Here is a 14437-nt window from a genome sequence, read left to right on the forward strand (position 1 = left end):
CGCCATCCCAGCCCTGCTCCTGGAGTGACCTCGGTCTTGCTGCCAGGGGAATCCCAGCCCTCATTTTGTGGGGTCGCCAGCCCCATTCCTGGGCAGATCCCGGCTGAGCTCCCGGGGAATTCCGGCCCCGCTCCCGGGGAGCTCCTGGCGCTATACCGCCCGGTGGACCCCACACCGCCCAGGCGCCGTTGCCGCTTTAAGGCCTCCCTCGGGCGCGCGCTTCCCGCGCGTCACCGCTCTGCCTCCGCCCCGCCCAGGGGCGTGGTCACTGCCAGCATAGCCAATGAGTGCAGGTCGTTTCTGTGACGTCATCGGGGCGTGGCCGGGGCGGAAAACCCGCTATGGCGTACCCGGGGCAGGTGCGGGATCGAAATCGGGACCGGGACCGGGACCGGAATGGGAGGGGCGGCAGGGAGCCTTACCGGGACCGGGGGGCGGGGCCTGGAAACCGGGGAGGGGAACTGGAGAGGCAGCGGAGAGTGGGACCGGGGAGCGGGATCGGAACCCGGAGCGGCGCTGGGGACCAGGGGCCGGGAGCGGAACTATGACCGGGATCGGGACCGTGACCGGGAGCGGGACTATGACCGGGATGGGGACTGTGACCGTGACCGGGATCGGGACCGTGACTGTGACGGGGATCGGGACCGTGACCGGGATCCAGACCGTGACGGGGATCGGGATGTGACCGGGATCGGGGTGTGACCGGCGCGGGGGTCGAACCGGTCCGGGGGTCGGGGCCACGGGAGGCGCGCAGGGGCTCCAGGGTGAGCGACACCAGCTCCGTCCCCGTGCCCATCCCGGTGCCCGGTGCCTCACACCGGCTCTGTCCCCTCCCCAGGGCTACCCCGGCGCAGGACAGCCCCCCCCGGTGGGGCCTACCCCGGGGCTCCGTACGGCGGGGGGCCACCCCCGGGACCCTACGGGCAGCCCCCACCGGGGGCTCCGTACGGCGGGGGGCCACCCCCGGGGCCCTACGGGCATCCCCCGCCCGGGGGTCCCTACGGCGGCCCCTACGGCAGCCCCCAGCCCGGTCCCTACGGCGGGCCGGCCCCGGGAGGTGAGTCCGGGGGTCTCCCGGCCGCGGTACCCGGGACAAGGCGGGGAGCGATGGGGTCCCCAGCCCGGTGCGGGGTCGCGGGGCTGGGGAGTCCCCAATCCGGTGGCCGGGTGGGGGTTTAGGGTGTCCCCAGCTCAGCAGAAGCCACCACGAGGATGAAATTGGGTGTCCCGGTTTATTATTTTGAAATCCTGGAGGAGGAGGAGGAGGAGAGGGAGGAGAAGGAAGAGGAGGAGGGAGAGGAGAAAGAGGAGGAGGAAAAAGAGAAAGGGGAGGAAGAGGAAGTGCCAGGCAGCCCTAAAACTTTCACCCCACACCCGTCTCCCGGTGCTGCCGGCTTTGTGGGGCAGCACCGTGGCTCCCTCTCCACCCCAGAGCTCCACCAGGCTCCGGTTCCCAGCCCATTCCCGGCTCCAGCCGCTCCGTGCCCATCCCAGCCCGTCCTGCTCCGTTCTCCCGGGATTTTACCGGGCTGGAAATCCCGTGGGAGGGGGAGGAGAAGCTCTGCCCGGCCCTGGGAGCCACCCCCGCGGCCAGCCCAGCCCGTGGCCTGTCCGAGGGGAAGGTGACAGCTCCGATGGCCTCTCCCCACGCAGGGAGTGCCCCCCCAGGGGTGGATCCCGAGGCGTTTTCCTGGTTCCAGTCGGTGGATACGGATCACAGCGGGTTCATCTCCGTCAAGGAGCTGAAACAGGCTCTGGTCAACAACAACTGGTCCTCGTTCAACGATGAGACCTGTCTGCTCATGATCAGTGAGTTTGGGATCTCCTTCCCCTCTTCTCATCGGGTTTGGTTGGATTTGGGGTGAAGCCCATCCTGGCAGAATTCCCCTTTTCCCTGGGCAAACCAAGCAGCTCCCAGTGATGCAGGACACAGGTGAAGGACCCAAAATCCTCCTTGGGAAAGGAAATCCCAGCTCTGCACAAACCCCAGATCCCAGAAAAACAGGGAGGAAAGGGAGGAAAGCCCCAAAAATGCAGAGATTCGCCCAAAGCTCGCCCCAAACTCAGCTTTTGGTGCCATTTCTTACCAGCCGTGGGGGTTGAATGGTCCCAGTGGATCTCAGTCCTGGCGAGGGGGATTTTTGGGATCAGAGCAGGATTCCAGGGAGCCACGGCGTGGATCCTGAGCTCCCTGGAAGTTTCTGCAGCTTTTCCACTCCTTCCTCCCTGCCCTGTTCCTGCTCCTCCCTGCCCAGACATGTTTGACAAGACGCGGTCGGGGCGCATCGACGTCTACGGCTTCTCAGCCCTGCTGCGCTTCATCCAGCAGTGGAGGAGCCTCTTCCAGCAGTATGACCGGGACCAGTCCGGCTCCATCAGCTTCAGCGAGCTCCAGCAAGGTGGGTGAGGGCCACAGCCACCAGCCTGGCCCATCCTGACCCCCTCTATAACCACTGCCAGGCTCTGTTCCCAGCTGGAAACTGGAATTCCTGCTGGAGTGGTCCCCGCGGCCGGGCTGGAGGGCTCTGAGCTCCTGGGAGGTTTCCTTGGGGATTGTCCATGGGATAAAGCAGGAGGTTCTCAGGGAACAGGAGGTGATGAGCTGCAGCAGGGGTGGGGCAAAAAGTTCCTTCAGGAAGCTCAGAATTCCCCCTCAACGATGAGTGGCCGGAGCCTGGTTTTTGGGGAGGAGCTCTTGGGTGTGTGTAAAAGGGAAAAATGCCTGGAATTTGTGGGTTGATTCCTCTGGAGAGCCCTGCCCGTGCACACCCTGAGTGGGAAGTGTGGGAAGGGTGGTGGGAGTGGGAGATGGGGTGTGCGGGGCATGGGGGATGAGGACACAGCCGCTCCCCCTCCATTTGGGAAGGTTCAATCCGAGTTTTCCTTCCTCCCAGCTTTCTCCCAGATGGGTTACAACCTGAGCCCCCAGTTCAGCCAGCTGCTGCTGGCCCGGTACGCGCAGCGTTCCCCCAATCCCAATCCCAGTATCCAGCTGGACCGGTTCATCCACATCTGCATGCAGCTGCAGAGCCTCACCGACGCCTTCCGGGAGAAGGACACGGCCATGGCGGGGAATGTTCGGCTCGGCTACGAGGATTTCCTCACCATGGTGGTGACACGGATGCTCTGACATCCCCACTCCAAAGGCTGGAACTCTTCAGAAGCTTCAGCCATCCTCATCTTCCCTGTTGGATGATGCTGAGCCTCTCTGAGAGTTCCCCCCCTGGGGCCAAATTTCCAGCTTGATCCACCCCAAATCCTGCTGGGGTTTTCCTGGCTTGGATTCCTTGTGGCCATTTTTTGGGAGTCAGGGTGAATCCCATGCCAAACTGGGAGAGCCAAAGCAGCTTAGATCCCGTGCCAGCCCCAAATTCCAGCTTCATCCCGAGGTGCCTGCAGCAGAACATCCCCGGTTCGGGGAGGAAAAGCTGAGCCTTGGGTTTGGAAGAAGCAGGAAAGGGGAAAAGTGAGGACAAAGCTCCTTCCTTCCCTCCCTGAGTGTCCTGGGAGCACGTCCCACCCTGGGAATGCTTCCCTGGGGGTCTCATCCCTGTTTTCCCCAGGGGCTGCTGGAATGGGATGTGCTGCTGCAGCCCCATGGGATCGTTCCCTCGCTGTTGCCAATCCTGAAGCCAAATCCAGACAAGGTTCAGAGCCCAGTTTTTCCAGCTTTGGAATAAAATGTGTTGTGCTCCGGCTGCTCTGTGGTCTCTGTGTCCAGGGGGGGCTCCAGGGGATGTCAGGTGCCTCCTGTCCCCTGTGGTGGCAGCAGGGGACACATCCCAGGGTTGGACACCATTCCCTAAAATCAATTCTTAGGAATTTCATGTCCAAATATGGAAAATAAAGAACTGGGAGGGGGGAGCTCCTGAGGCACAGAAAAATCCCATCAATGCCGGAGTTTTCTTCCCGTGTGATGAGCCTGGAATTTACCCTGAGGAATCTCCAAGAGATTTGGAGGAATTCTTAGGGAATAAAAGGTTCAAAGGTCTGAGATGAGCAGGAAGAGCCCAGGCTCGGGGTTTTCTGTGACCTCGGTGTTTTCCAGCCCCGGGCAGGACTGGCTGTTCCCAACCATCCCTGAGCATTCCAAGGATATTTTCCCCTGAGCATTTCCAATATTTCTCTTGAGTCAGAGCTCAGCCCTGCTTGGGCTTGAGGCAGAGGGGTTGTAAATACATATAAATATATTTATACGTACACATACATTTATAAAAATATAAATCTACAATTTCATAGATGTATCATACATCTTTTATACATGCATATATGTATTTTAATATATTTTATATGCTATATATACATATATAAAATACATATATGTAAAAATATATAAAATACATATAAATATATTTAAAAATACATACCTGCATGTTATATATGTATATATATTTACATATATACACACATACAGGTGTATAGGTACATATGTATATATACACTGGTGTACATATATATATATATAAATAGGTGTGTGTACATGCATATTTTCACATATAAATATATATACAGACTTTTAAAAAATATATATACATGTACATATATAGATACACATAAACATATAAAAACCTGTTTATTTGTATGTATACACATGTAAATCTATATAAAGGCATGTGTTTATATATATACACATGTGTATATGTAAATACATAGACACTCACATGTTTTATATATAATATATTGTATATATTATAAATTACATATAATATATATGTAATTTTATATCTTATATAATATACATTATATATATTATATACTACATACTATATATGTTATATATATTATATATTATATATTATATATTATATATTATATATTATATATTATATAGTATATATTATATAGTATATAGTATATACATAATATATATTATATATTAATTATATATTATATATTATATATTATATATTATATATATTATATATTATATATTATATATTATATATTATATATTATATATTATATATTATATATTATATATTATATGGGTGTGGTTACATGTACATATATACACATATAAAAATATATACAGGGTGTTTTTTTGCATATATATAAATATACAGGTATATATACACGGAGAAAGATGTATATACATAGTATATATATATATATATATATATAGATAGATAGATAGATAGATAGATAGATAGATAGATAGATAGATAGATAATCGATCTAAGGGGGGGTGTTCACGTCTGAACACAAACAGGCACCTGTATAGATATATATACAGACACATCTATATCTCTACCTATACGTAATAGAGATATTTTTACATATTTCTAAAATATATAAATATATTCGCACCCATCCTGCAGTTGCACGCAGCCACCACCAGGTGGCACCGCCCTCCACCCTGTGCGTGTCCCCTGCGGGGGGACCCGGGGGTGACCGAGGGAGGGGACACGGACAGGGACAGGGACCGCCAGCAACGCAGGCCTCTGGAAAAGGCGACAACAGCCCCAGCGCCACCCCAGGCATGGCGCGGGGTGGCCGCGGGGACACGGAGGCTCTGGGGACAGCGTGGATGTGGTGGCACATCTCACTGTGGTGGCACTTGGGGTGGCACATTTGGCCGCGGTGGCACACCCAGCTGTGCACGGTGGCCGTGGTGGCAATACCCGGCCGTGGTGGCACAGCTGGGTGCGGTGGCACAGGTGGCCGTGGTGGCACAGGTGGCCGCGGTGACATAGGTGGCCGCGGTGGCCCGAGTGGCTGCGCGTGCCCGCGGCGTGGCCAGCGCTGGCCGCGGTGACCGGAGCGGCGGGGCCGGAAGGTGAACAATGAGCGGGGCCTTATCTCACCCCCCCAGCCCTTCCCGAGGCCACGCTGGGCCCCCCAGACGGGGGTGACAGGGGCCACGTGTCCCCCTCGGAGCACTGAGCGCACCCTCTGGGCAATGAGGCTTCCATAACTTTATTTACAAACAATAAAAAGCAAAATAAATACAAAAAAATGTCTTAAAAGTACAGCCCTTGGTTTGGGGTGGAAGGGGGGAGGTCCCGGGCTGTGCTGGCTGCGTGGCCCCCCCCAGGACACGGGGACACCACGGGGCTGAGCCCTCCCTTGTCCCTGCTGTCCCCCAGGGGGGTGGCAGGGCCATAGCACCATAGGGACGGGCTGGGGGGATGGTGGGGACCCCATCCTGGCGACACCCAGCCCTGGGGGCTCAGGGGATCCCCTTGCTGGGTTATTTTTCCCCCAAACTCCAGCGCTGCCCTGCTGGGAGGAGTGGAGCTGCTGGGGCCAGGACGGGAGGGGCAGGAATATGGGAGAGAAAAGGGAGGAGAAATCCCACAGCCCCAGCCGGGATTTGGTGGGGTGCAGCTGCCTTTGAAGAGCCCCCCGCCACCACCGCAGCCCAGCCGAGCCCCGGGGCAGGGGGGATTAGCGGGTAAATCCCATGGGAGACGGGAGCAGCCCCCGGGGCAACCCCCTCGCACGCCCCGCTGCCCCCAGCCGCTGTGTCAGCACTGCGGGGACACGCAGCCCCCTCCAGGGGACAGGGGGACAGCGCCAGCCCCCTCCCCAGGGGACACGGGGGACAGCGCCAGCCCCTTCCAAAGGACAGCGCCAGCCTCCTCCAGGGGACACGGGGGACAGCCCCCTGCCCAGCACGCTGTGAGCAGGGCGGGGCCGCGCTGGGGACATCGGGGACATGGCGGGGCTCACTTGTGGGGCATGTCCTCCATGCTGACGCGGCCCCAAACCCCCACGACGAAAGTCTCCACCTCGCACTCGTTGACGCCGCGGGCGATGCGAAAGCGGCCGCCCTCGCCCCACGCCGTGCCCCACGAGTTGGCCGCCGTCTGCAGAGGGGATGAGGGCGCACGCTCAGCGCGGTGACCCCCCCACCCCCCAAAAAAGCCAAGCCGGATCCCACATGGGTGCAGGGAAACGGCAGCACCCCATGGCTGAGCCCCCCTCCCCAAACTCACCCAGTATTTTTGGGTCTGGCCATCGGGCAGCTGCTCCTCTCCCCACCTGCAGAGGGACAGGAGGGTGAGGGGGGGTCCCCCCAAGCACCCCCAGACCGTGGGGTCCCCAAGCACCCCCAGACTTTGAGGTCCCCCCAATCACCCCAGACCGTGGGGTCCCCCCACCCAGCACCGTGGTGGGATTGGGGCACGGGGGGCTGACCCTGCTCATTTCCTGCCCCCGGCACCTCCCCAGGGCCAGGCTGAGGTTGGGACATCCGCTCCAGGAATAGGGGCAGGAATATTTAGCCACGGCAGGAGGAAGGAAACACGGACACAGGGCAGATCCATCCCCACCCCGGGGGTCTGCACCTCCAAAGCCCCCCTCTTCCAGGGTGCAGAGCACCGCACTCGTGTCACTTGTGCCACCAATCCCCTCCCTGCCTCCTTTCCCAGCTCGGGGACACCCAAAGGGAACAGTTTTGCCACCCTGAATGGGATGGGGAATGGGATAGGATGGGATGGGAAAGTTGTGGGGTGGGATGGGACAGGACAGGATGGGATGGGGCAGGGTGTTTTGGGACAAGATGAAACAGGAATGGGACAGAATTGGACAGGATGGGGTGGGACGATATGGGACAAGATGAAATGGGAATGGAAGAGAATTGGATGGGGTGGAACACAAAGGAGTGAGGATGGGATGGGATGGCTCCCCCCCCTGTGAGCCCCCCCAGGCCACCCCCAGACCTACCCAGTGATTTTCACCGAGTGCGTCCCGTGCCTCTGGTGCTTCGGCCCCTTCCCCTCGGCCACGGGCGTGTGCCGATAGATCCCGCTCTTGTACATGAAGAAATCCTCATGCACCTCCAGGATGGCTGTGGGGATGGCCAGAGGGCTTGGGGACACTGCCACTGTCCCGAGGGAAGGGATCTGTGTCCCCCTGGGTGGGGGATTTGGGCACAGAGGGGCGCGGGGGCATCGAATTCCAAACGGGATTGGGAGGCAGCAGCCGGAGCCTCCCTGGGGCATTGCAACAACACTCCCGGGAGGTTTCAAAAAGCACAAATAAAGTTAAACAAACGCAGCTGCCATGCCAAGGCGGTGATTAAATCTCAGGAGTTAATGAGCAACCCAGTGCCCGCTGGGGTGGGCAGCGTGACGGGCACTGGGGCAGCACTGCCCGGGCACGCAGGGGGAGCAGCTCAGGGGGGTTCTGGCTGCCAAAACAGCTCCCCCAGCCCCGACAGAGAGGTTTTCCCTCCCCTATTTTGTTCCCCCAACCTTTTGGGGTGCACAGAGGGGCTCCCCTGCCTCCCCCGTACCTTGCACGGGACCGTTCTCCAGCAGCTCCTTCATGATCTCCTTCTCCTGCAAGCACAGAACAGGGTGGCACCGGGTGGCACCGGTGGCAGCGAGGCCGGGACCCCCGGCACTGCCCTCCCCACCCGCAGGGATGCAGCAGAGCAGCTCCAGCACCCACAGGCGTTCGCTGTGGAGGAGCCGCTCCCCAAGCGGGGTTTTCCCAGCCGCATTCCCGACCTCGGTTTTCCCAGGTAAAGCAGCCCCAGCCAAGCCCCCTCCCGCTCCCGAGGGCTCCCGCTCCGCCCCCGGGCCCGGCGCTCACGCTGGAGGAGAGGCGGTAGGCGGGCGTGGACTGGTAGATCTCGTTGGAGTGGGTCTGGGGGTTGGGGCAGCGCGCTGTCGCCTGTCGCTTGCCCCGGCCCGTGGAGCGGCTGTGCATCATGCAGGGCGGAGCCGCGGGCTGGCTCTGCTGGCTCGTGAACGGGTAGCACTCGTCTGTCACCACGCTGGGATGCAGGAGGGGAAGGACCGGCTCCATCCCCATCCCAAACCCCACTGCCATCCCCATCCCAAACCGAACTTCCAGTCCCATCCCAATCCCATCCCCGTAGCAATCCTACTCTTCATCCTCACACCAAATCCCTCTTCCATTTCCACCCCAAAACCCACTCTCATCCCCATCCCAATCCCCACTTCCATCTTCACTCCAAACCCCACTCCCATCTCCAGCCCCATCCCAATCCCAAACCCTACTGTCCATCCTGCCCTCATTCCCCAGCTGTCCAAGGCACAGGATGAGCACGGGGATCTCTTGGGCCCTCCCCAGATGACCACAGCCCCAAACCTCCTTTATCCCAGAGCAGCCCCTGTCCTCCACCCCCCCAACCCCATCCCATCCCTTTGTGTTCCACCCCATCCAATTCTCTTCCATCCCCATTTCATCTTGTCCCATCCCATTCCATCCCATCCTGTCCCATTCCATCCCATCCCTATCCCATCCCATTCCCATTTCATCTTGTCCCAAAACACCCTGCCCCATCCTATCCTGTCCTGTCCCGTCCCACTCCCTTCCCATCCCATCCCACAGCTTTCCTATCCCATCCTAACCCATTCCATCCTGTTTGGTGCCATCCCCTCCTGCCCCATCCCATCCTGTACCATCCCCTCTTATTCTCTCCTATTCCCATCCCATTATCCCATTATCCCGTTACCCCACTCTCCCACTCACCCCCTCCTGCGCAGGTACCACCAGGCTCCGTCCAGGCGCCCCCCGCTGCAGCCGCGCTGGTTGCGGGTGTCACAGGACAGGAGGTTTTGCGGGGACAGCGCGGGGGTCATGTGGCCCATGGAGTGGATGGAGATGCGGTCCGAGGCCACGGCTGGGGAGGGGCCGCGGCTCAGGGCGGGGAGGCGGCTCCGTCCCTGTCCCCGCTGTCCCCTCTGTCCCCGCATCCCAGTGTCCCATCCCTGTCCCCTCTTTCCCAGGGGGAGGCGGTCCCATCCCTGTCCCCGCTGTCCCCTCTGTCCCCGCAGCTCACGGGGAGGCGGTCCCGTCCCGTGGAGAAGGCCCAGGAGCCGGTCCGTCCCTGCAGTTCCCCTCACGGCCCGAGGGGGGAGCGGCCAGTTCCCTGGTCCAGGGGCTCGTGGATCATCCCGGGCCACTTCTCGGCGGCATCGAAGTGACGCGGCAGCACCTCGTTGGAGTCCATGTTCATCTGTGGGGCAGAGGTGGGGGGGCTCAGCACAGCGGGACCCCCCCAGCTCCTCCTGCCACCCCAGTCATCCTCTGAGATGGTCCCCAGCCAGATTTAGTGTCCCCCAGCCCCACTGTGGTACCCCATGTCCTCCTCCTGCCACCCCAGCCATCCTCTGAGATGGTCCCCAACCAGCTTTAGTGTCCCCAGCTCCACTGTGGGACCCCTCAGGACAGGGACATCACCCTGAGCGACAAAGATTTGGGTTCCTCATTATCCCAGAAAGGCCAAACCCCTCAATTTCCCCTAAATTTGGGCTCCACAGCCCCAGCAGCTCCTTAGAGCACACCAGCACCGAGTGTCCCATCCCAGAGCCCAGCCAGGCCCTCGGTGGCCGCCCCGAGGGGACAGCCCAGGGTGACACAGCCCCTCGGGGTGGCCTCTGGCCCTGCCTTTCCTCCCTGGAGCAGGGACCGTGCCCCCGCCCCGGCCTTCCTGGGGAGGCCACGGCCACAAGTTCCCGCAGGAAACGTCTCTAAAATTAAACCTCGTGCTCCGGAGCGCTGGGCTGGGGGCGCACCGAGCCCTGCCAGCACCCCAGGGACCCCCGGGGATGCCCAGCCCGGGTTTGGGTGCGGGCAGAGGCAAAGAGAGGCAGCTCTGCTGAGTCAGCAGCGGCGGGGCCGGCGTTCCGATGGGAAACCAGCGCGGAGGAGAGGGGGAAAAAACAACACTGGCAGCCCGGGGATTGTCCGGGGGAATTTGCTGAGCTGCTGTCTTCCAAACACCAGGGCTGGCCTGCCTGCCCCCTGCTCTGGGAGCCCCTTCCCAGCCACGGGCGTGCCTCAGTTTCCCTCCCCGGGGGCACTCACGTGCATCTCGTTCATGTTCATGACGGTGGGAGAGGGACGGAAGGTGCCCAGGCGGTGCCGGATCCCGTCCTCCAGGGTCATCCCCCAGAACTGGCTGTAGTTGGCGGCTCTCCAGCTGCGTGGGGACAGGGGACACGGCTCAGGGGTCACCCCAAAAAGCAGCGAGGGGTGCGGCATCCCTGTGCCCGGCCCTTACCCGTAATTGCCCCTGTTGATGGCATCGATGAGCTCCCCATCCATCAGGCAGGCGTGGTCCTCGCACTGCCACTGCCCGCCGGGCCCGCAGGTGCTGCAGAGGGGACAGTCGGTGAGAAGTGATGTCCCCAGGGTGACCAGGGGGACACTGAGCGGGCGCTGCCCCTCCCAGACTGGCTACTTTTGTTAGGGGTCACCAGAGCTTGGCACCTCGCAGCGGGATGAATCCATGGGCAGCCCTCTGGGTGACCCCGAGTGGCCTTTGCGTGACCCCGAGTGGCCTTTGGGTGACCCCGAGTGGCCTCTGGGTGGCCCTGGGAGCTGTCCCCCCCTGCCCCAGCCCCCACAAGAGCCCCGAGGGCAGGCAGGCCATGGGACAGAAAATCAGCTGAAAAGCTGCCAGGGCTGCAGACATCAGAGAGGGGCTTGGACAGCGGCCCGGGGCTGGGGGTCAGGGCTGGCTGTCCCCATGGGTGACCCACAGTGACCAGGGCACTCCATGGGGACACTTGGGCCAAGGGGGGGGCTCTGGGGGGTGGTGGGTCCCCTGGGGAGCCCCGGGACCATGCTCCCCCCGTGCAGTGAGCAATGCTTGGCATGCTCAGATCCCGGCACATTTCCCTTTTATGGAGCTGAGCGAGGCCGTGTCCCGCCACACACCCCCATCCCAATCCCGGCCGGCAGCACCTGGATTCCAGCCTTCCCCCATCCATCCCTGAGCTCTCCCGGCGCTCTGTGCGACACCTGGGGACTCGGGAGCACCTCAGGGTGCCACCAGGTGGGTGCCCACACCTTGTGCCACCTCGCCATGGGTTTTGTCCCCTGCCACCCCCTCAGCAGGACCCCACCAGGGACAGAGGTGGGGGTGACACTGCAGAAATTCCTCTTCTCCAGGCACCAAGTGTGGGGGAGGAGGGTTTGGAAGGGTTTGGAAGGGAAGAGATGGGTCGGAGATGCTCCCCCAGCAGCAGATAGGTGACATCCACCTGCATGACTTGGGGACACTGACATTGAACGGGGACACCCTCCACGCTCCCTGAGTGCTCCCACAGAAACTCGGGGCTGCCCCAGAGCTGCGGGGAGGCTCGGGCTGGCTTTTCACCTGCAGCCCCGGCGCTCACACATGTTCCCACACGTGCCCCTGCCCTCGCACACGCCCCAGGCGCTGCCTTTGATTTCCGCTTATCTGCAGCATCGCCCCTCGGGCTGCGATGCTCGTCTCCCAGTCCCCCACCTCCGCATGCCAGCAATACCAGTACAGGAACACCAGGATTCCCAGTTAACCCCGAGCTCCGCGAGTGCCCAGCAGGAGGCACAGCTGGCACGGAACCGCCGTCAGGCTTGGGCAAGCTGGGCTGGGACCAGCGTGGCCAAAACGCCCCTGGGCAGCGCCGGCTCCCACGCAGGCATGCGCTGAAACTTGGGAGAGGCTCAAGGCCCTTTTTGGCTCCGAATTTGTTGGAGCAAAGGCATTTTGGCAGCAGCTCCCACCACCCAGCTCGGGCCTCGCTCTCTGAGGTTTACAGGAGCATGACACCTTCCTCTGGTGACATGCTGGTGACATGCCACAGGTGCCCGCACTCACCACAAGTTGCAGTTCTCCCGGTACGTGGCTCCCGTGGGATAATTGTGTCCGGCACGGGCACAGCCTGTAGGGGAATGGGAGAGCCCCTGGTGAGTGTTTGGGGTCCCACCAGCCCTCCAAATTCTCGGAGTGCAAACCAAAGGGAAAATCAAAGCTGTTCTTAAATCCAGGCTGCACCTTGGCACCCCCAAATTTCTGCTGGGGGTCAGTGGGTGCAGGGTGAGAGCCTGGCTCGGCGCCGGGAGGGTTAAATGTGCTCAGCCTGGCGGGACAGGGATAAAGGGGCCAGTTGTGCCCGGGAGCTGGCTCTGCTCCGCTGGGACTTCTGAGAGAGCCTTGTGCTGCGAGCTGGGGGCTGCCCGTGCCCCCAGCTGCCGCCAGGGTTAAGCCAGGGCCAGCATCTGCCTGCCCCAGACGTGACCGGGCAAGCTGGGATGGCGTCCCCTCATGTCCCCTCGCGTCCTTGCTCTGCCTGCAGGCGCTGATGGGAACGGGCTCTGGGGTCACAGGCTGCTCCCACACCTCTTTTTGAGGGAGTCCATCCCCACCCTGGACACTCTGTAGGAATCCCCACAGCTTTGAGGGGTCCGGAGCAGCTCTGCAGTGAGGGCAGCACCGTGGGGCGCCACATCCATCACCCCGAGGAGCAGCAGCGGCACCCCAGGGCTGAACCCCAGCACCTGGGCGCGCTCACCTGGGGCTTTGGGGAAGGGCGCTGGAATTCCCAGGCAGTACTCCCAGAAGTCGGGGCAGCAGTCGGACACGGTGCGGTTGCAGAAGAGGTCGCAGTAGCAGAGGGTGTCGTGGTAGGGCACGGTGCAGCCGTCGTCGCGGCCGTGGCAGCACACGTCCCCCCGCTGGCAGTAGGAGCCGCCCGCGTCGTAGACGCCGTGCTGGTACAACCCGGGACCCAGCTCCCGGCGGGTGCGGACCCGCGAGGACACGGCCACGCGGGCCACCTGGGCCACCAGCCAGAGGCACAGCAGGGCCCGCATGTCCCCGGCCATGTCCCCACACCTGCGGAGGGAGGGCGGTGAGGGCGCGCCGGGCGCACGGCGGGGTGGGCGCTGCTCCCACCCTGCCCTCCCCAGGCTCCTCAGAACATTCCGGTTTTGTAACTGCCCTTGTGACCGCGCGGCTCAAGCTCCAAAACACCCTTTTCCAAAACACCCTTTTCCAAAACACCCTTTTCCCACCAGCTCCACACATCCCGGCCTCGGAGGGGCCCCGTGCCCGCTCACCCCTTCGCCACCGGCTCCAAAACCAAACCCCCACGGGAAGGGGCTCCCCGGGACACTCGGGGGGCTGCACGGGAGCAACCCCCAGTCCCCACGGCGGGCAGTGCCATGAGCTGCCAGGTCTCAGCCCGCGGGGCCCAGGGGGGTGATGGGGACCCCAAAAAGGGCCGGTGGGGACAATCCGGGGGTACACGGGGAAGGAGCCCCTCCTGCCGCCTCCCTCCCGCGGCCGTGCCCACCCCGCCTGCAGCGTGGGGGCTCCCGGGACCCCGATAAAGCGGGGAGGGTGACCCAAGAATCCACGGGGATCCCAAGGGCGCGACCCCTCCCCGTTCCCGGCCGTACCTGCCGCGCCCGCCGCGCAGAGACCCCTGGAGAGGAGCGGAGGGTCCGGTGCTGGGATCCCTCACGGAGCTCACGGGGCGGGACCCCCCGTTTCTCCTCCTGCCTGGCACCCCCCCGCAGCCCCACCCGGTCCCCCCGGAGCCCGAGCCGTACCTGCCGCGCCCGCCGCTCCGCCGCCCCGCGCCCGCCGCCGGCCCCGCCGCTCCTTATAGCCGCGCCCCGGCCGGGGGGGCGCGGGGAGGCGCCGAGACGGCCGCGACCGGCCCGGGGCGGAGCGCGGCGGGGCGGG

At 61.4% G+C, this 14437-nt stretch overlaps 2 protein-coding genes across 3 annotated transcripts; one reads left to right on the forward strand and one right to left on the reverse strand.

The window, feature by feature from the left end:
* Nucleotides 1-221: 221 nt before the first annotated feature.
* On the forward strand, nucleotides 222-3699 carry PEF1 (penta-EF-hand domain containing 1). 2 transcript variants are annotated; one of them, XM_030964433.1, is made up of 6 exons: nucleotides 342-359; nucleotides 839-878; nucleotides 932-1057; nucleotides 1654-1809; nucleotides 2256-2399; nucleotides 2895-3699. In XM_030964433.1, exons 1-6 carry the CDS (start codon nucleotides 342-344, stop codon nucleotides 3128-3130), a joined length of 720 nt encoding a protein of 239 aa, XP_030820293.1. In that variant the 3' UTR covers nucleotides 3131-3699. The 2 variants fall into 2 exon arrangements, with proteins under 2 accessions (XP_030820292.1, XP_030820293.1); XM_030964432.1 differs by having other exon boundaries at nucleotides 222-359; nucleotides 839-1057.
* Nucleotides 3700-5906: 2207 nt separating this feature from the next.
* On the reverse strand, nucleotides 5907-14318 carry TINAGL1 (tubulointerstitial nephritis antigen like 1). Its single transcript, XM_030964454.1, is given in 12 exon segments — nucleotides 5907-6809; nucleotides 6939-6984; nucleotides 7669-7792; nucleotides 8240-8285; nucleotides 8542-8725; nucleotides 9448-9601; nucleotides 9775-9934; nucleotides 10786-10900; nucleotides 10982-11074; nucleotides 12566-12629; nucleotides 13260-13582; nucleotides 14302-14318. Coding segments are annotated over 11 exon segments (1440 nt in total). The 5' UTR covers nucleotides 13573-13582; nucleotides 14302-14318; the 3' UTR covers nucleotides 5907-6668.
* Between the last annotated feature and the right edge of the window lie 119 nt (nucleotides 14319-14437).

This window comes from Camarhynchus parvulus, chromosome 23, assembly GCF_901933205.1.
Source record: "Camarhynchus parvulus chromosome 23, STF_HiC, whole genome shotgun sequence".
Taxonomy (NCBI): Eukaryota; Metazoa; Chordata; class Aves; order Passeriformes; family Thraupidae; genus Camarhynchus; species Camarhynchus parvulus.